Source organism: Anomaloglossus baeobatrachus, chromosome 7 (genome assembly GCF_048569485.1).
Source record: "Anomaloglossus baeobatrachus isolate aAnoBae1 chromosome 7, aAnoBae1.hap1, whole genome shotgun sequence".
In the NCBI taxonomy this organism is placed as follows: domain Eukaryota; kingdom Metazoa; phylum Chordata; class Amphibia; order Anura; family Aromobatidae; genus Anomaloglossus; species Anomaloglossus baeobatrachus.
In genome coordinates, this window is record NC_134359.1 from 195,981,622 (window position 1) to 196,003,576 (window position 21,955).

At 46.3% G+C, this 21,955-nt stretch overlaps 1 protein-coding gene across 1 annotated transcript in view; it reads left to right on the top strand.

Moving 5' to 3' along the window:
* ARPC1B (actin related protein 2/3 complex subunit 1B) overlaps positions 1 to 2,916 on the top strand; it is a 73,255-nt gene extending 70,339 nt beyond the window's left edge. The window contains exons 9-10 of the mRNA XM_075319061.1: positions 616 to 706; positions 2,490 to 2,916. Coding sequence (XP_075175176.1) covers positions 616 to 706; positions 2,490 to 2,528 — 130 coding nt within the window. The 3' untranslated portion in view covers positions 2,529 to 2,916. The remainder of the gene's footprint in view (positions 1 to 615; positions 707 to 2,489) is intronic.
* The last annotated feature ends 19,039 nt before the right edge of the window (positions 2,917 to 21,955 follow it).

A 21,955-nucleotide genomic window follows, 5' to 3' on the forward strand; every position in this document is an offset into this window, starting at 1 on the left:
GATGTCCATGGGTTCCAGACTTAAGGCAGTGATTGCCTCCAAAGGATTCGCAACAAAATATTGAAAATAAAAATATTTTGTTTGGGTTTGGTTTATTTGTCCAATTACTTTTGACCTCCTAAAATGTGGAGTGTTTGTAAAGAAATGTGTACAATTCCTACAATTTCTATCAGATATTTTTGTTCAAACCTTCAAATTAAACGTTACAATCTGCACTTGAATTCTGTTGTAGAGGTTTCATTTCAAATCCAATGTGGTGGCATGCAGAGCCCAACTCGCGAAAATTGTGTCACTGTCCAAATATTTCTGGACCTAACTGTATTTGCTATTATTATTACTACACCTACTACATATTGGGATAGGATTTTGGAGATGGGAATATCCATTTAATCTTCTGTGTTTGCGGCCTTCAGAGACTGGAAACAATCTTGCTGACATTTTGAAATAGCACAGGATATAGTCCACTATCTATCATCTGTCACTTCACCTCCCATTGAGCAGATACAGTATAATGAGTGCAGCAAACGGCTAAATTTTGCTGCTTAGAAATTTCCACAGACAAGAACTCAGGTATAATCTGGAATACACAGAATATAACACTTCTGTTCTTTACAGTCAAATCTCTGTGCTGGATGGAGGGAAGATGAAATGTAGCAGGTTCTGCACCACTGGGATGGATGGAGGCATGTGTATCTGGGACATAAAGGTAAGCCGCACTCCACATTCACACGCCGTCATACGCGTCCTATTTCCTATAAGTGTATACACAACTAAAAGGATATGGACAACTTCGGGGCATTTTTTTTTACATAAGTGCATGTATTCTTTAGCAAAACATATATTTGTTAAAGTATTTAAAGCTGTGGGAAACACGCTGCATTTTTTTCAGCATTTTGTCCTTGCAGATTTCAATCAATACTACAAGGTAAAACACATCCCAAAATCCTGACTTGCTGTGCACATGTTACAGATTTCTTCCTTGCAGATTTTGGTGCAGAAGAAATCTGCAGCATGTTAATTCTTTCAGCGTTTTTTTCTGCGGATATAATCCACTGCAGTGCTCGTGCTTGATCACTGCAGTGGATTATATCTGTCACTTTGCCTCACACACCATGCATCCGGCATGGTGTGTGAGGCTCTCCATAGCTCAGTAACCTGGGGTTGTCATGGTGACAACCCAGGGTTGCCATTGCAGCAATCTGGTCCCTGTGATCACATTACAAGGACCTTGATCGCCAGGGAGAAGTAAGCGATTCCTGTCTCTGCCTCCTGAAGGCTGCGATCGCATTGATTGCGGCATTCAGGGGGTTAAATTACCGGGAGCCACGTGGGCACTAAGAGTCGGGTGCCGGCTGTAACATCAGCCGGCAACCTGGTGGCGATAGTGGGAATACAGTGCCTGAACCCCCACGATCGCCATGACTAACAAAACAAATGGAAAAATGCCAGAAAAAATGCTTAAAAAAACCCAACAAAAACGCAATAAAAAATTAGCATTTTTTTCTGCTGCATTTTTTCCTGCCAAAACATGCAGTTTTGAGCACAGAAAATCTGCACACACATCTGCTACGTGGGCACATTCCCTAATAAAAAAAAATTGTCACCATTTTGCTTCTACAGCCTCTATATATCACAGTATATGCACAGGCTGCAGAATGCCGCTATATCTAGTCGATTCAATTTAACTATTTAAACACCACAGTTAACCATTGACAGTGGCATATAAAATTACACTATTGCCAGTGCACTGACTCCCATAGGCCAACATGGGGGAGCGATGGGTTACGATGGTGGCTGGTGAAGGCCCCCTATAACTGTAATGTTAGTCTTTGTGAGGAGCTCAGCTACATACAGGCTGAGCTTCACAGAACAGCAATTTCACAATATGCTGCAATATTTGATATTATGGTATATATAAGCAATCAGAGGTTCAAATCCAATAAAGGAACTAAAAAATACCGTCATTTTCTTTAATAATACATACGTATGAATAACCGCATTTTTACAAATACAAAACTAAAGAATAGAAAAAAAATAACATATTCGGAATTGTCATGATCCCAAAAAGTCTGATGCATGAAAATATAAAATTATGTAAATTGTATGTTAAATGCCAAAAAGAGAAAATAAAAAGCAAAAAAAACAAGAATTAAGCCACCATAAATACAAAAAAAAGCAATGAAAAGGTCATATGGAGTCCAAAATGGTATCAAGAAAAATATCAACTCAGAACGCAAAAAAAAACGAGTCCTCATCCAGCTCCATCGAAGGGGAAAAAAGCTACGTTTCCGAGAATGACAACACGTTTATTCATTGTTTTTATAACGTTCTTGTCCGGTTGAGCTGGAATCAGACTGATTTGGAGAATCTTCCTGTCAGGTCATTTTTTTTAAAAGGCTAAGTAACTAATCTGACACATTTTTAGAATTGAACCCCAATGACCTATAATTGTCTGTATAACAATTATATTTTCTGCTTTCCTTTTTTAGAGCCTGGAATCAGCAATGAAAGATTTGAAAATCATATAAGCATTAAGAGCAGAACGTGATCCAGCAGCTTTTTTTTGCCCTCTGATTTCTACCTGCATCGCTTCAATTGTAACTTTCTTTTTACAAGATTAAAATTTTTCAGCATTTTTTTACTCGAGGGTTGTATACCGACCAATGGGGACTCAGTTTTTAAATACAATCATTTAAAAAAAAATATACAAACTCAATGTATTTTCTAGGACTTCACACAAAACCCATCTGGAAATGTAGTAACTCAGCAACTGGAAATGAAGTTTTAATACTTGAGCCAGTCTTTCTGCCATGCTGCTTCCCCGATGACAGATGTTTACAAGCATTGCCATGAACAATTTTGAACAAAACTATAAATGTACTGTTTAGAAATAAAAATTCTGATGAAAGAAAGAAATATTGCTTTGCTTTTGTATAAAAATGTTATTGCTTCTCCTTAAAGGGAACCTGTCAGCAGAAATTTTGCCCAAAACCTAAAAGACTCCCCCTCTGCAGCTCCTGGGCTGCATTCTAGAAAGGTCCCTGTTATTATTGTGCCCCATGTGAGACCAAAATAAAGAGTTTATAAAGTGGTACCTTTTTGTATTCAGATACTGTAATTGTGACACGGGGGCGGGCTCTCTGGCGTCCGTTATTCTGCCTCCTGGTCCTGTATGCCGCCCCCATTGCTCCTTTCCATAGCTGATGCACCGCCCACTGCTCCAGCCATCCCCGCGCATGCCCAGTGCCAGTCTCATGGGACTGAGCAGTGTGACCGCTGGTGACGTGTGCGCAGGCAAGTGATTATGGGCGGGGCTGTGATTGTTATCAGCAAGTACCCGCCCATAATCTCGTGAGCGCGCAAACCTCACCAGCGGTCACACTGTGCTCAGGGTAGTGCTAGACTGTATGGGCTGCTTCCAGGGATGACGTCCCTTTTGTCACGTGATAGTATTTTGAACACGCCCCTATCACGTGACAAAAGGGACGTCATCCCTGGAAGCAGCCCATACAGTCTAGCATTACCCTGAGCACAGTGTGACCGCTGGTGAGGTTTGCGCGCTCACGAGATTATGGGCGGGTACTTGCTGATAACAATCACAGCCCCGCCCGTAATCACTTGCCTGCGCACACGTCACCAGCGGTCACACTGCTCAGTCCCGTGAGACTGGCACTGGGCATGCACGGGGATGGCTGGAGCAGTGGGCAGTGCATCAGCTATGGAAAGGAGCGATGGGGGCGGCATACAGGACCAGGAGGCAGAATAACGGACGCCAGAGAGCCCGCCCCCGTGTCACATTTATAGAATCTGAATACAAAAAGGTACCACTTTATAAAGTCTTTATTTTGGTCTCACATGGGGCACAATAATAACAGGGTAACAGGGACCTTTCTAGAATGCAGCCCAAGAGCTGCAGAGGGGGAATCTTTTAGGTTTTGGCCGAAATTTCTGCTTACAGGTTCCCTTTTAAATATCAAATTCTGAATTTTGCACTGGCCATGCATAAAATAGATTCTACACAGATGATTATTCTTTACTGTAAGAGCAGTGAGATTTTGGAATTCTCAAAATATAATATTACAGATTATGGGCATTGCATTCTGTGATGGAGTGTTGATCCAGGGATCTAGTCTGATTGCCGCATGTGGAGTGAGAAAGCAATTTTTCCCCTAATTTGAGGCAAGTCGCATCTGCCTTATGAGATGTTTGCCTTCTTCTAGGTCACCATGTTAAGCTATAGGTTGAACTGGATGAATTTATCTCTACCTTTAACCTTCAAAACTATGAAGCTATAAAATGAGCAATATACGGTACATAACACAATGAGCAATAAAGTAAATGGAGATTCCTTAGGATTTTTGCCCTAGGAAACTGATTGTGGGTACATTTAATAGGGCAAACATCAGAACTGGAAGCATGAGTAATAAGGCTCAGTTCACACATGCATTTTGACATTTTGTCTGCACTATTTTATAGAAATAAATGCAATGAATGCATTAATACATTGTCTGGGCTAGCCATTTTGTCAGCTGAAGTGTCCGTGGGAGAAGCCCTCTTCCTGCCACCAGATCCACCATAAGTAGTCTTTAGGTGAGATGTAATGTATAGTCCGGCTCACCGCCTGTTAGTTCCAGCTTGTCATGAAGTCCAGGATTCAGCTTTGACAAAGCTAGTGGATCTAAAACAGAAAAAAAGAGAGGAATTCATCTCTACATACGAGTTTTTTTAATGATAATTCCAGTGAATTGAATTACAGAGAGAACATAATCATGTGGGTAACATATTCCTTGGATACAGTTTCATGGCTAAAACAGCACATCCATCAATTAATGAATTGATCCTCTTTCTTCCTCTTTCTAGTAACAGGAGGAGCCCTTTCTGTTTTTTTTTTTTAATTTCCCGCTCGTCCAGTCACTTCTGGATCCCCTGTGGCACCCTTCTGTTACGACGCTCACCGCCAAGAATGAGATGGCGAGCGCGGGGATGGTGGGTGCATCCCAAGGTTGAGGTGGACCCACTGGACCACAGGGGGAACCCGGACCCACAGAGACAAGGGAAGGGCGGCATCCAGGGACTGTGGCAGATGAGCCATGGCTTGGTGACCGCAGGACAGAGGGACAGGTGAGGTCAGACAGGACTAGCACGAGAACACAGTACAGTTCAGGAACAGGCTGGTCCCGGGACACAGAAATGGACTAGGAACTCAGGCAAGATGGATCAGGGATACTGGCTGGTCCCGGGATGCAGGATAGATCAGGGATACTGGCTGGTCCTGGCCACGAAGACGGACAGGACAATAGACACTGGGGATAATCAGGCAAGGCTCCAGACATCAGGCAGAGGTCATTAGACACCGGACATCAAGATAGGCTCATGAGATTGAGCAGAGGTCATTAGACACCGGACATCAGGTAAGGCTACAGACATCAAACAGAGGTCATCAGACACCAGACATCAGGTAAGGCTCCAGACATCGAGCAGAGGTCATCAGACACTGGACATCAGGCACAGACCGCAACAGGGTGGCACAGGCAAATCAGCACAGACCGCAGCAGGGCTTCAGCTACAGAACACATCGACAAGGCTGGAGTCTCGGGACAGGTTGATAACTGGATACGCCAGACCCTGAATACGCAGTTAACTGAATACGCCAGATCCAAGGATACGCCGGTCTACGGACAAGATACCAGACTCATATTAATGTGACGCCCGTGGACTATCAGGTCGTCACAGGGTATTGCACAACCTGTCCTCCCGTGCAGTATCCACCTCCTTCTTGGTTATGGGTCCCTAACTATATGGTGTTGCCTATATCAGCTAATCAAATCCTAGATACACCCTGCACCACACCCACCAAACACACCAGTGGACGGCTTGAGTGGAATAGAGTCGCCCACCTGGGAGGGTTGGAGAAGGGAGGACAGGGGTGTCAAGAAGGAGAGAGTTGAACTTGAGAAGTGAGAGTGAGAGGAGGTTAAGGAGCAGGGCTCCTGGGAAGCAATCTAGATGGCAGACAGTGGTCAGGGCCTAGAGGAACTGGACCCCCGATCGCAGGGGATCGTGGCAAGGGGCACGGAACTGTTGAGGAGGACAGCCGGCGGCCTTGCACCATCACCGGGCTGGGACCAGTGCACGACGAGGTACGTGGACCCTAAGTCGGGGAGTTGCTTCAGGCAACCTGACAATTCACCCGACGAGAACGGAGCCTTCAAGATCCGCTCTCCACCTGCTCCAAAATCGGGGTACTAGCACAACGAGGGGGATAGGACTTTCCACTCAAAATGGTCCAGAAAATCCCAAGCGTGAACCCTGAGAGCAAGCTCCCACACTTAGCCATAGTGGGGAGCGGGACCCAGCAGGTTTCATACTACCGGGACCAACAGAGAAGTAAACTTAGTGCCAGGAGGCAGGTCACGGATCACCAAGCAGCACCATTGGGGACGGGACCTGAACTAAGCTCCCCTCAGCGGCAGCGGTATCCAGAACTTTGGTTTATCCAGTTGTCGGTGTTAGCTTAATGGACTGAGTACGCAAGTGACCCCTTTGCATCTAATGGCACTGCCCCGCAATCACCGAGTCCCGGGGTATCCCCCCTACCCATGGAGGGTCACAACACCTGGCTGCCCCATTCCATCATCCCCAAGTACTCCCAACTGCAGCGGTGGTACTCCTAATTACCACATACCACGGGTGGCGTCACAAACTCTAATACATCCCCTGTAAATACCCCCCCTTCATTTGAGTGGCTGCATGACCCCCGGGTCCGGAGACCCTCGAGCCACCGCGGAAGCAGCTCGGCTGCTGGCACGGGGGCGGCACATTAACATCATATTACAACAGTAGCAGACTCCAGCACTTGAGCAGCAGCAACACAGTCGGGCACAAACCGCAGCAGGGCAGTGCAAACACAGGCGGGTATGGACCGCAGCAGGGCGATGCAGGCGCAGGTGGGCATGGACCACAGCAGGGCGGTGCAGGAACAAGTGGGCACGGACCACAGCAGGGCGGTGCAGACACAGGCGCGCCCGGACCGCAGCAGGGCAGTGCAGGCACAGGTGAGGACAGACCGCAGCAGTGCAGGCACAGGCGAGCATGGACCGCAGCTAAGTGGTGTAGGCAAAGATGGGACTGGACCGCAGCTAGGTGGCGCAGGCTCAGGCGGGATTGGACTGCAGCAAAGTCATGCAGGCACAGTGGGATTGGACCGCAAGTGTGTAGTGAAGGAACAGTAGGCACTCCGGACTTCACGTTCAAAACACAAACAGGATTTTATTCACAGGAACAGAACACAGAAATTGGTACCACAGGAACACACAGACAGGACAGGTCTAGGGTAGACATCAGCATGCCAGAACCATTAGCAGTCAGGACTATTGCTGGATACGGGCAGACCAGAGCAACAAGGCAGGGCCAGCACACAGGTAGGTTTAGTAACCTAAAGCAGTTGCTTGGCGAAGCCCATCAGGGAAGAGGAACTTTTATACCAGATACTTCCCAGCCATAGGCTGGGGACATCTTAGCAAGGTGCACATGCTTCCTAATAAAAAGACAGGAAGCATGCTGAATGCGCACCCCCCTAGGCTGGAGGCCAGGAACCCCCACACAACATGTGCAGGGCCTGGGGCCTAGGCAGGAGTTGAAGACCATGAACACATGGGCATCCACATGGGGGGCGAGATGGGGACCGCACTACACGTGGATGGAAATAAAGGTAAGAGGAGGGTGCAGGGCCACTGCACAAAGACACAGAGGGGTGCAAGCATACTAGGGGAGCCGGCGGTACATTATAGCCAACACACATGTGGGCATCCATGGGTCAAGTAGAGTGCAGAGTAGGGACACTTCAAAAATGCAGAGAAGCGCCGGTGTGCTAGGGGAGCCGGCGCTACACCTTCTAGCACTCAGGCCCTGCTGGGCTGCACCTAAATTGATTCCTTGCCATTCACCCTGCCACAAGGTATAGGGAAAGGATATTTGGAAAGGGCCATCGAGATAGGGAACACTCACCCAGCATTGTCTAACGATTTTGGGATTAGGAAGATGATTCACACGCGGCATCTTAGGAAAACTACTCTGATCCGCTGCCTCTTGTGAAGACACCCTACAGTGGGTAGGGAAAACTATTACCGTATTTTGCGGACCATAAGGCGCACCAGATTACAAGGTGCATTATCAATGAGCGCCTATTAAGGCGCCTAGGTTCATATATAAGGCGCACCAGATTATAAGGTGCAGCGCATTAAATGAAACAAAGCTCAGACCCTAGGTCAAACTTTATTCAACTCTTTCACAATAACTCTCAACTTGTTCAGTTGTAACTGCAAATAAATACATTTACATTTTCAGTTCATTCCTCCTCCACAAATCCATCAAATCCTTCATATTCAGTGTCGGAGTTTAACAGTTGGGCGATTTCTATATCAAGCATGCTCGGGTTCCCCTCATCATTATCCAAGTCGGTCTCGTTGCTGCTGCTTAGCTCTTCAGTGATGATTCCAGCCTTCCTGAAAGCTCAGATGACACTGGAGACTGATACCTTGTTACAGGCATCCACGATCCACTGGCATATAGTGGCATAACTTGCCCGGTGTTGCCTCCCTGTGTTGGCAAATGTGTGGTCACCTTCTGTCATCCAATGCTCCCACGCAGCTCGCAATTTAACTTTAAACTAACCTGTTGACGCCGATATCTAGCCGCTGGAGCTCTTTGGTTAATCCACCCGCAATTACGGCAAGCTGTGAATTAGTTTTCTTCACTTGGGCTTTGACGTTATCGGTCACATGGGCGCGCATGGAGTCACAAACCAATAGGGATGGGGATTTGTGAAAAAAGCCATCTGGTCTCTTGACGTAGACCTCCCTCAGCCACTCAATCATCTTCTCCTTGTCCATCCAGCCCTTTGGGTTAGCCTTGACGATGACACCAGCAGGAAACCTTTCTTTTGGCAAAGTCTTTCTCTTGAAAATGACAATGGGTGGTAGTTTCTGGCCATTAGCCTGACATGCGAGAACTACAGTGAAAGATGACTTCTCGTTTCCTGTGGTATGTATAGATACCATACTGGTCCCTGTTTACTCAACAGTATGATTTATGGGGATATCGATAGTGAGGGGGACCACATCCATCTATATGATGTGTTCTGGCTGGATATTCTTTTCATTTATCTTGGTTATGCAGCAGGTGCGGAAAATGGCCAGCTTCTCTTCATAATCCTTTGGCAGTTGCTGGCAGACAGTAGTTCTGGTGCGGATGGAGAGATTACGCCTTTTCATAAAACGAAAGCACCATGAAGGATCTCCTCGAAAGTCCTTGATCTCCATGTCGAGTCCTAACACTGTGGCTTTGAGTCAAATAGAGACAGTAGAGACGCTTCTGTGGCACCCCTGAGGCTTCCGTCGCCACAGAGATATTGCACCTCAGCCAGAGGTGTGATGTCCCATCCTAGGTAAGGACAAGGGCACATACCGGTTCACAGGCAAATCTGCACAAACACTCATTGTTAGGCACATACAGGGACCAGAGATGTGGCAGCTACCCCCATGCTGTAGTCAGGGGGGCCGTAAGACCCATCTCTCCTCCCATGGGGTGGGGGCCTAGCAACAAGGAAAGTGGGAGGAGCCAACTAGAAGGTGAGTGTAGAAACGGGAAGTTGAAGTTCAGTGTAGTCAGTGAGAGGGAGAAGAAGTGGGAGGTAGTGACCTCAGGAGAGTGAAGAGAAAGTGACAGAGAGAGAAGTTTCCTGGTGGAGATCCTGGGGCCCAGCTAGGCCCAGGTGACACCACAGACAGAGAAGAGAGGATCCCAGGGCCATGGAAGGGCATATTTGCTCGTGGCCTGCTCCACAGGAAGATTGGGTGGAGGGATCTGGCTGCATTCGGGGACGGTCCCCAGACAGAGGGAAGAAAGACATTTCCTCATAAAGTGACACCGAAGGCCCAGGGTGGTTGCAAGCGCCCAGGGCCACAACCTGCCGTAGATCCCGTGGGAAGAGGGCAAGATTCCAGTCAGGCAAGCCCCCTTGACCAGATTCTATGGTAGAGGCCAAGACAAGTTTATCTATCAAAGTCAAGGCTGTGAAACAAGCCAAGGAAAGAGACATAAAAATGGTGTACCGGTATTAACCCTAAGAATTACCTGGGATCGGCGGAGGCACTGGACAGTGGATCCCAGCATTCCGTGAGCAACCGGACAGCTGCCGTGTTAAAGGACACAGTGAGTAAACATCTGAAACTGCAACCTCTGGTGTCACTTCTTTCATTCCGCCCTGCACCGCATCATTCACAAAACCATCATAGACTCTTACAAGCACCAACAGTTGCCCCGGGGTACCGCTCCACCTGTGGGGAGCAGAACCACCATAGCTGCCATTACATCAGCCCCGGAGGCCCTATCCAGCAGCGGCGGCTCCATAGCCACAATCCACAGGTGGCGTCACGAATATATATTTCCACAAACTTTATTATTGATCATCACCCCCTTAGCCGCCATAATAATTGACCCCGCCAGGGTCACGGAGTCGGGCCCCGCCACCGCTGACTACCCGGGACTAGTCCGGCCTGACATCGGGTCACCCAAAGCCCTGGGGTGGGCGAGTCAATTTTGGAGTAACGAACAGGATTTCATGCCCGGTCCCACCGGGTACTGTGCGCCTTACAGAACTGTGCTTAAAGAACTGTGTTTTACTGTGTGAAAACTGCCGCCATTGGGACTGCTGAGCGCGGGAGAAAGAGGGGCGTGCCTGAAGAAAGAACGCGAAGATAAGCCCCGCCTCCGCTATGCAAAGAGGAGGATGAAAAATGGCGCATAAAGAAGCTGAAAGTCTGGCAAAGTAATCATAGATGCCAGACCAGAACGCCGATAGAATGTACTGGATCGTAGGCGGAGTGATGTCGGCCATAGTGGGCTGGGTGCCAGCTTGGCGCCAAGCGCTGGTACAGCCCCCGGCCCCGCCTCCAGAGTGGAGAAGGGTGCAGTCGAGCAGCGTGGTCGAGTACTCGGGTGAACTGGACGCCAGCAAGAACCAGGCAGGAAGAATGGCGGAGTACTGGAGACCAGGCACCCCAGGGAAGGAAAACGCTGACCCAGACCTGAATATGATGCGGATGGAAGTGGAGCTGATGACCCGGCGACTGCAAAAACTCCAGGCGGAGATCAAGCAGCGAGAGGGCGGAGAGGCTGAACCGGGACGCGCTGACGAGCCCTGAGCAGCGTCCGGAGAGGGGAGCCGACAGGCCCAAGAGGCTGCGACTGACCCGGGAAAGGGAGACGTCACCCCCACCCGGCCGAGCCCAGGGCCCAGCAACCCATCGATGTCCGGCCCACCTGCAGGCCTGCAGGAGGCCACCACTGGCCCTGCCGAAGCTCGGCCCGCCGCAGGTCCCCATGCTGAAGACAGTGGCCTAGATAGCCCGGACCCCGACCAACTAGTGGGTCCCTTCCCTAGCCCTCCCACCGGCGTACTTGGTGCGTCTTCCCTGGGATAATTTGGGACGCAGCACCGGTCCGCGATTGGGGACTGGCCCGTCCTATCCTGCCCGTCTCGACCCCGCTCGCCACGGAGATAGCATGCGAGCGGCAACTCGAACAACACAGGCTCGAGAGAGAACGCCGGGAGGAAAGGAGGAGAGCAATGGAGGCTGCAAACCTGGCCTCAAAAGCTAAGATAAGGAAGTCCCGGAAGGCGAGCCATGGCCCGGTCAGGAAGGGCCAAGTCCTGGACTTTAAGCAGGAAGAGGGCTGAGGCTTCATCCGGGAGCCTGGCCTGGGAAAAGACGTATTTGTGTCCAGCCGGGACATAGAGGAACATTTGGAGAGAGGCCACCCAGGGCACGATGTCCAGCCGGGCAACCTGGTAGAGTATACAAGACTGTTAGGAAACCGAGGGTGGTATGCCCTAGATGTCCACGTCCTACGGGAAGAAGCAGCCCCAGTGGAGTCAGCTTGCCGCAGTCCAACTCCAGCAAGTACCCATGACCAGCAGACCCAGACCCTCCTCTCTGTGGCATACCTGCTACCTGGGGCCATGCCAGAGTGGGATCCCTACATCTACCCTCGCGATTAAGTAAGGAGAAGAACACTACAGACTGTAAATAGCCCCTGTTTGTCCCTCATCCTTTTTGAAGATGTCCCTTCTGCACCATCCCGCCCCTTTGTTCTTTTCGAAGAAGCCACCGTTTCCTGAAATCCTGACCCCTGTTCTTTTTGAAGATATCACCCCCCCCCCACTGTCTATGTGTTACCGGGCCACTGGACTTGAAAGTGGTCCGCAGTTAAATGTGTATATATGTGTGTTGTTGAATAACCAGGCCACTGGACGTAATGTGGCTGGTTTGTTTTCGTTTAAAAAGACATTTGGGCCACTGGACTATGCGTGGCCAGAACTGTAATATTGTATATAGTTGCACCAGTTGTGCCCCCTACCAGAATTATGGTGGGAATATCTGCAACACTTGTGCATTGGACTGTAAAGTGAACCAAAGACTTTAAAGTTTTATTTTCCTAAGTTTGCAACGTTCAAGTGAAAGTGCCTCCCATAAAGGGATGAAATGTTTCATTGTTTACCAGTTACAATGCATATAAAAATTTGCAGTTTTCCACTGTTTTCTTGTTTCAGCCCACGGACGTGCTGGGATTTGCTGTGGGGGAGTGTGGTGCCCCTGAGGCTTCCGTCGCCACAGAGATATTGCTCCTCAGCCAGAGGTGTGATGTCCCATCCTAGGTAAGGACAAGGGTACATACCGGTTCACAGGCAAATCTGCACAAACACTCATTGTTAGGCACATACAGGGACCAGAGATAGTGGCAGCTACCCCCATGCTGTAGTCAGGGGGGCCGTAAGATCCATCTCTCCTCCCATGGGGTGGGGCCTAGCAACAAGGATAGTGGGAGGAGCCAACTAGAAGGTGAGAGTAGAAACAGGAAGTTGAAGTTCAGTGTAGTCGGTGAGAGGGAGAAGAAGTGGGAGGTAGTGACCTCAGGAGAGTGAAGAGAAAGTGACAGAGAGAGAAGTTTCCTGGTGGAGATCCTGGGGCCCAGCTAGGCCCAGGTGACACCACAGACAGAGAAGAGAGGATCCCAGGGCCATGGAAGGGCATATTTGCTCGTGGCCTGCTCCACAGGAAGAACAGGTGGAGGGATCTGGCTGCATTCGGGGACGGTCCCCAGACAGAGGGAAGAAAGACATTTCCTCATAAAGTGACACCGAAGGCCCAGGGTGGTTGCAAGCGCCCAGGGCCACAACCTGCCGTAGATCCCCTGGGAAGAGGGCAACATTCCAGTCAGGCAAGCCCCCTTGCCCAGATTCTATGGTAGAGGCCAAGACAAGTTCATCTATCAAAGTCAAGGCTGTGAAGCCAGCCAAGGAAAGAGACATAAAAGTGGTGTACCGGTATTAACCCTAAGAATTACCTGGGATCGGCGGAGGCACTGGACAGTGGATCCCAGCATACCATGGGCAACCGGACAGCTGCCGTGTTAAAGGACACAGTGAGTAAACATCTGAAACTGCAACCTCTGGTGTCACTTCTTTCATTCCGCCCTGCAGCGCACCATTCACAAAACCATCATAGACTCTTACAAGCACCAACGGTTGCCCCAGGGTACCGCTCCACCTGTGGGGAGCAGAACCACCATACCTGCCATTACATCAGCCCCGGAGGCCCTATCCAGCAGCGGCGGCTCCATAGCCGCAATCCACAGGTGGCGTCACGAATATATATTATAAACTTTAACATCACCATCTCCCCCATCCATACCGCCACTTTAATTGACTCCACCAGGGTCTCGGAGTTGGGCCCCGCCACCGCTGACTACCCGGGGCTAGTCCGGCCTGACACCGGGTCACCCAAAGCCCTGGGGTGGGCGAGTCACTTCTACCTGCGGTTCTCTGTTCGATAACCCACTGTTCTATTTTGTCCTCCAGCTGTGGCTATCTTGCTTGGTTTCCTCGGAAACTCAGTTTCGTCTTCTTTACCTGGCGTAGGGCATCTTCTTGTTTCCTCGACTTACGCACCATAGATTCATTAATGTTGAATTCTCTTGCAGCTGCTCTATTTCCATGCTCTACTGCATGACTTATAGCTTTAAGCTTAAAATCTGCATCATAAGCATGTCTCTTAACATGAGGCATTTTTGGGGCACAGATAATCCACAGGGCTCCTGCGCACAGAGCTGTACGTATCACTGCACTTAGTAAGGCTCCTGACTACGGTGGCCATAATGCTCAATTCACGTATTGTATTCATATATAAGGCACACCGGATTATATGGGGCACTTTCAATTTCTGAGAAAATCATAGGATTTTATATGCGCCTTATAGTCCGAAAAATACGGACCTTGTATGTGTGACGCCCTGGGCAAGCCAGGGGTCACAGGTCATCACACCACCACACCCTACACCCCAGTTAGGAACACCAAGGCTACCAAAATCCTTGTTGCCTTCCTCCAGGGGCTGATGTTCACACCAGGGGGTGGGCCAGGCGGTTGGCTCCGCCCACCGAGGAGTTCACAGTCCTGGAGGCTGGAGGAACCAGGCAGTTGAAGCCAGACTAGAGTCTGAGGAGGGAGTTAGAGTTTGGAGGGAGTGAAGTGGAAGTGAAGTAGTAGAGGAGCAGAAGAAAAGAGTAAAAGTGTCAGTAAGAAAGCCTGAAGTTGGTCCGGCTGTGTGCCCGGACAGTGTCAGCAAGGTCAGCAAACGGCGGTGACAGTCTGGAGGGGGGACTGCTCGGAGGTTGCTGGAAGGACCGCGGACGGGTAGTGACCCGGCGGTCTGGAGCAGTATACGAAGAACAGTCAGCACCAGGGCAGGGGCCTCTCGGACCCCGGCAAGGCTAGGAGTCGCCGTAAATTTGCCAAATCCGTCAGTGAAGGGGACGTCTGTCTCCAAACAACCAAGTCCCGATTGAAGGCAACAGTCCAACCATTGAGGAGAGACACCGCCACCGCCAGGGCACCAGTTTCTCAGGGCCAGCGCCTGCGGGCAAAGTAGGGCTCCTCCGGCCCATATCCAAGCCGGGGAGCGGGTTACCGGTGGGAACCCATCGCAACCATTGTCAACTTAGGTGCAGGACAGAGGGACCGTCACCGTCACCTACTGGGGAAAGCAAGTGCAGCCGTCCGTGGGAACCGTCTTTCCAGCCGTGTGTTTTACCGAGAACTGTGTCATCGTCTCAGGCTGAGTGAGTACCACAGTGCCGCAAGGCACAGCGCTGCCCCCGCGTCCCTGCGCCCACCAAGCCCTGCACCTCCCAACTCATCACTGGGCCCCGGGATCACCAACCCCTACCCACGGAGGGGCAACACAACAACTGGCTGCTCCATACCATCCTTCCCGGGATCCCCATACAGAGCAGCAGTGGTGCCAACAAATCACCACAACCGAGGGTGGCGTCACGGACAATAAACAATCCCCACACCCAAAAACCCCCTTTCACTCACGGGCGAGGAGCGCCGTTCGAGTCCCCGGGATCCGGCCCATCGCTCGAGCCACCGAGCAGCGGCAGCAGCAGGCCGCAGTGCCCGCCGGACCCGAGCAGAGGGAGAGCGCGGCGTCCCCTCCTCCGCCCGCGACATATGTCCCAGGTAGTACCTTTGAAACCACTCGATCCTGAGCAGTGGAAACCACTGAAAAGTGGTGGGATGTCCCACCTTTTACATCCACTGGTTTCCCGTCCTAGGAGGTGGAACCTCTCTCATGTTGCTGTAATGGGTGAGAGGAAAAAAAGCACAATAGGTAGAAATTTTTTATTCAGTTCTAGATATTGACCCATAAGGAACACAGACAGAAACCATAATAAGCAATGGGGTCCCAGAGCTTCCACTTGCACCAGTTAATCAGTATTTGACATGAATTCTGTTGTTTTTTTTCCAAAACGGGGATGTGCACATAACTTCTTTTTCAGGCAGAATTCCTCTTGGACCCCACCTGAAAAAGTGTATGCAAAACCGCAGCAAAAAATGAAGAAAGTGCACGCAGCAATGCAAAAATGACTATGCTGTGCACATATTCAGTCTTTTGTAACTTCTTTTAACCGCTTCATAGTTGGAATCTGTAAAGCAGTTAAAAGTACCATGCTTAATATTTGGGCCACTTATCCAAGTTTGAATTACAGAAAAAAAAGGGTAAAGGTAAAACATCCAGCAAAGCGGCTTCAGGCAAAGAGACTGCAGACTTTTTCCTGAAGCATCTTCAACTAGGAAACCTATGTGGATCCGCTGTTGTCTTAAAAATTAGAGATGAGGGGGCGGAGCTAGCCGATGGAGTGTTAAGACACAGAAAGAAGGAGCTCCCACAGACCCACGGCAGAACTCCAATAACACAGGCACTAACCGGGCTCCAGGACGGTAATGGCGCGCAGGAGAGGACGGGCGACGAGCACACAGATCCAGGAGGGAGAAGGTGCTGATATCGGCCGCTTTTTTGGGGCTGCAGCCTCTCAGCCTGACACTGCTGCTCTCTCCAAGATGGCGCCGGCAGGAACTGAGACAGGAGATAACACTCAGCAAACATGCAGAGGAGCGACCTTACTGCCCCCACACGTGCTGGCAGCCAGCACAGCTCTAAATGCAGACACATTAAAGCTGGGCACCACAGAGGGGAATACTGATAACCCCTTGCCCCAGATACAACAACGATCTCCAGGGGAGTTACAGGCAGAGCAAGGCTCCAGCCCAATATTACAACAAACTCCAGCAGCTATGGGAAGCAGACCTGCAGCACCCGGAGAGGAGCCTGTAATAAAACCACCACAACAACATACATCACCTAAAGAACAAAGACCCTCCAATTCAAATACCTCCACCAGCAGAAACAAAGGAGACAAGAATAAACCAGACCAGTCACAGGTACAAGAGGAAGATTGGGATTGGAAAGCACATATCAGATCAATTCCAACCAGGCAGGAAATGGACTCTTTGCTGGGGAAACTAAAGCGGGCTTTACACACTGCGATATCGCCGGTATTTTGTCGTTGGGGTCACGGTTTTGGTGACGCACTTCCGCAATCGTTAGCGATATAGCTTTGTGTAACAGCGTTCAGCGATGTAAAATCGTCGCAAAAGCGTGATTTATCGCTAATCGGCTACACGGGTCCTAATTCCCAAAAATCGTTGTTATTTCTTTGTAACTATCGTTGCTCGTTCCTTTCAACATACTTTACGTTACGTGTGACACTACTACAGCGACTTAAAAAATTGTTGCCTCTTGCGTCATCATCGATACGGGCGTGTATGGTGGTTTAAATGTTCAATACGCCTACTTGTTTCCTATTTGCTAATGCATCTGCTCCATGATTGGAGCATAATATATATAATACGCTAGCATCCTTTTTGCGTTTATCCATTTGGTGGGTTCATTTCCTAGGTTCATTTCGTAGGTTTTGGACGTGTCCTGCTGCCTCCGTGTCCGGCGTATAGTTTGGCGTCATTCGTCCGTGAGATAAACTTCGCATGTGAGTAATTTTTTTTTTTTTTTTCTCAATAATTGTAGAAAATGTGGGGTTTTTTTTAAATTTATGTCTTCCTTTGTATTATAACATTTACATATGTTTGTAGTATTACATTGGGTTTATCATAATTTCGTAAATAGCCTATATCATGACTGTATTTGTGTTTATTTAATACATTACAGTTAGATATATTATATTATCCATTATTGTATGTTATTCAAGATTGCAGGCATCCAAACTTTAAAGTTTAAAAGACGTCAAACATGACTGTGACCAATAAGAATAAGATTCATATTTGTAAAATGTTTATATTGTCAGACCCTAAAAAAATGGTTTCTTATTTAAAAAAAAAAAAAAAAAACCAAAACATTTACTAAATTATTCTCTGTTATACAGGCTAAATATGCGTAGTGAGCCTGAAAATGCCGTCATAGCTGCCATGCTTGTAGCCGGAGGAGCCCTTGCACTTGCCGAGGATCATGAAATGCGATGCAGAACTAGAAAAAGACGAATTTGGGCACGCAAATGGCTACTAGAGAGACAACGCTATACACACATGCACCTTGTAAGAGACCTACAAGAGCATAACCCACATGACTTTAGAAACTACTTACGCATGTCGGAAAGCTCGTTCTCATACCTTTTAGAGAAAGTCCGCCCTTATATCATGCGCAATAATACCGTAATGCGTCAGGCAGTACCTGTAGACGAGCGTTTGGGGGTGACTCTTCGATTCTTGGCTACAGGACGCAGTTTGACTGACCTTCAGTATTCATCAGCAGTGTCCCGCTCTCTACTTAGCTCATTAATTCCAGAGACATGTTTGGCAATAGCACATGCTTTACATGACTACATGCATTTGCCAAATAGTCCTAGTGATTGGGACAAAATTGCAAATACATTCAACCTATTATGGCAATTCCCTAATTGTGGTGGCGCAATTGACGGCAAACACATAAGGATAATGCAGCCACATAATTCTGGCTCATATTATTACAACTACAAGGGCTACCACAGCATTATCCTTATGGCGGTTGTCAACACCACTTATGATTTTCTGTACATTGATATCGGCATGAATGGGCGAGTTTCGGATGGTGGGGTATTTGAACATACGGAGTTTGCATTACGGCTAAAACAAAATCAACTACAATTACCCACCAACCAAAATACCATTGGAAATTTAAATTTTGTTTTTTTGGCGGACGAGGCCTTTCCATTACAACGTAATTTGTTACGGCCATATCCACTTACAGGCTTGAATGTAGAAAGACGCATTTTTAATTATCGTCTATGCAGAGCTAGAAGAGTTGTTGAGAATGCTTTTGGCATCTTAAGCAGTAGATTTCGTATCTTTTCCATGCCAATCAACTTAAAACTTGAATCCATTGACAATGTTGTGCTTGCATGCTGTTATTTGCATAATTTTCTCAGAAAAAGAGATGGTCTTGAATATGTTCCACCTGGCTTTGTAGATGTAGAAAATCAAAGTAATGGTGTTGTTGAGCTTGGGGCATGGCGTCAGCAAGTTAACCCACTGGATAATCTTTTGCCACAGCCACCCCTGACACGTAGTATGATGGATGCAATGGAAAACAGAACTAATTATTGTAATTTTTTTAATGGCCCAGGGGCTGTGTCATGGCAGCATGTTTATACTTAATTAATGAGTTTAGGTGCTCATTAAACATGATATTGCATGGTTGTGTTTAAATAATGTAAGTCATATTTTTGAAAATGTGTTTTTTTTTTTTAAACAAATTGCCTTAAGGGTGTAAAGATTATGATTTGGAGTGGAAAAATGTTTATTGTGTTATGAAAGTAAATTGTTTGATGTTACTTAAAACAACATTGTGAATATTGGTTTTTTTTTATTGTGAAAACATTTATAATCATCACAAATGAATGTATGATTGTAAACAAAATATTTCTTTAGGAAAACATATTAATGTAAATATTAAGCAAAAACTATAAAAAACGAATTAAGCATTACAAGCATTCTGTCAATCATTTCTCTCGTATGATAATTAACATTTATTAATATGTTTGTTATTTACATGACATAAAACATTATGATTCAAACAATATACGCCACATTTCCTTAAATAAAATATTAAACACAGAAATTTTTTTATAAAAAATAAACAACCAATAGAAAATAAAAAAATAAAACAGAAAAAAAAAAAAAACCCATTTGCGCATACACAAATGAGCACATAAGTATTATTAAAGTACATTACGGCGACATACAATGTTCAGTTTGTTAACATATCAATAAAGAAACGTCATGACGTCCAAACGTCTAAAGGACCATGTGACACGCCACACTGTGTACCTGCTGATCTAAAGCGAAACTGAAAGAGAAAATGTCAACCAACAAACGTGCAAAGGTCTGGGGCCAAGGGGAGGTCCAATACTTGGTGAAAAGGATGGATGCACTGGACTATATATGTGCAAAGACATATCAACGTCCTATGGCACATAAAAGAAGTGTTGTTAAAAAAATATGCAGGGGCCTGTACCGTAAATTTCATATCAGACGCACATCAACGCAGGTACTGAAGAAATGGGCTGATTTAAAGTACAGGGATAAGGAGAGAATAGAAGAAATTCGAAGTGACCTGGTAGTGATAGCTGGTAAGATAATATTTTCATCCATACCTAATATATATATGTGTTTTATAATATAAAAACATAACAGTTGTTGTTTTTAAAATCATTAACGGTCTGCTGTGATTTTTTAGATCTAAAAATCACATTATTTCTTATTTTTTTATTGTTTAATTATTTATTTTTTTAATTTAATGTTAACAGATGTAAATTCCTTGAATAATGAGTCAAGCCAGGCCACTAACAATAATGAAGAAAATGTTGTACAGCAGCTGGCTCCAAGCATGGATTCCAACCGTGAAAATAGCCTACACATTTTAAATGAGGAAGCAGACAGCCTTGAATATGATGTTATTTCACCATCATCAGGACATGCTGATGCTGATGTAATGTCAGAAGAGAATATGGAGGACAATGGTAATGATGTGGTTTGACAAAGTTAGTACAGTGGTAAATATTTTGCTAGATGGATAAAACTCTAACAAAATGAACTTATGTTGAAATTAGGTGGGAAAGGATCAGGTTGGGACATGAGCGCATCATCCGGAGATGAACGTGAAGAACAAGTTGTCAGTAATGGTAAGTTTCATGAGTGTACAACATAATGGTCCATGTTTTTGTTTTTTTTTTTGTATTTTTTTTTTAAAACCAAACGCTACAATATATACCAAATACTGACATTTGTTTTTGTTTTTTCCCAGAAATAGTAACACTATATGATATTTATGTGTCTGCAAACCGACTAAAAGAAGCCTCTGCGGCGCATGATGCCCTAATCCATAAATATATTAATCAACGTCATAAATAAATGATGTTTGTTTAGGATTTTTCTATGTTTAACATGTATGTAGAAAGGTTTTTAAAAGAATATTTAAACTTAAAAATATTTTAAAAATAAAAAATTTTACAAGATCCTAAATGATTCTAAAGTAAAATAAAAATTAATAAAAATTTTATAACAAATGTGCGTAATAGAATCGAAAAATACATTATTTCATATGACAGGTTTATTGTCTGTGGAATAGTTACACATTTGTTATTTTTCACAAATATGCACGAAATATCAGGCAACAGAAGGAATACAATAATAAAAAAATATAAAAAAAAAAAAATAAAAAAATAAAAAATAAATATTATAAACTACTTCTTTTTGCGTTTGTTAACCAAACTCATGCGTGACCTACGGCCACGCACACCACCCTTTCGAAGTGGTTGTCTTGATGGCTCTGCTGCAGCTTGAGGATTTTCAGGGGCATCAACAGGATCAACAGTATCAACAGGATCAACAGTATCAACAGGATCAACAGGATCAACAGGATCAACAGGATCTACAGGATCAACAGGATGAGGAACCTCGCCAATGGCAACATAGGATGAGTCTGTTAGTTTTTTAGCTCTTGCCAAACGTAATACATCCTGGATTAAACATTGGGCAATGTATTTTTGGTCTGGGGTAAGTTCCCGCATTTCATCATCCACGAACATAGCAATACCAGAAAGGGGTGGTCTGTTGTGCTGGTCTAGGATGTTTTGTGCCACTCCCATCAGTTTGGTTACAGCAGTAGTAGTGTTTGCAGGGATGGTTTTTTTTTTCCTTTGCCAACTTTGTGTGTATAACACATTGGATGGGCCTGCCTCAACCAAATCCACATTGGTTAATTGGCTAGCAGGAGTTTCCATTAGGTGTTCTGATGATGATTGTTGACTTGTTGTTGGCTCCTGCAATACAAAAAATACATGAATAAATAAAATTTTCATTTAAATATATTTTTTAAATACAACATTTGAATACTTTTACATATATCTTGGAAAGTATACAAATATTCATTTCATCATAATGATAAAAAAAAACAAACATTGTTTATGACAAATTAAGACAATAATAAAAATTATACCTCAG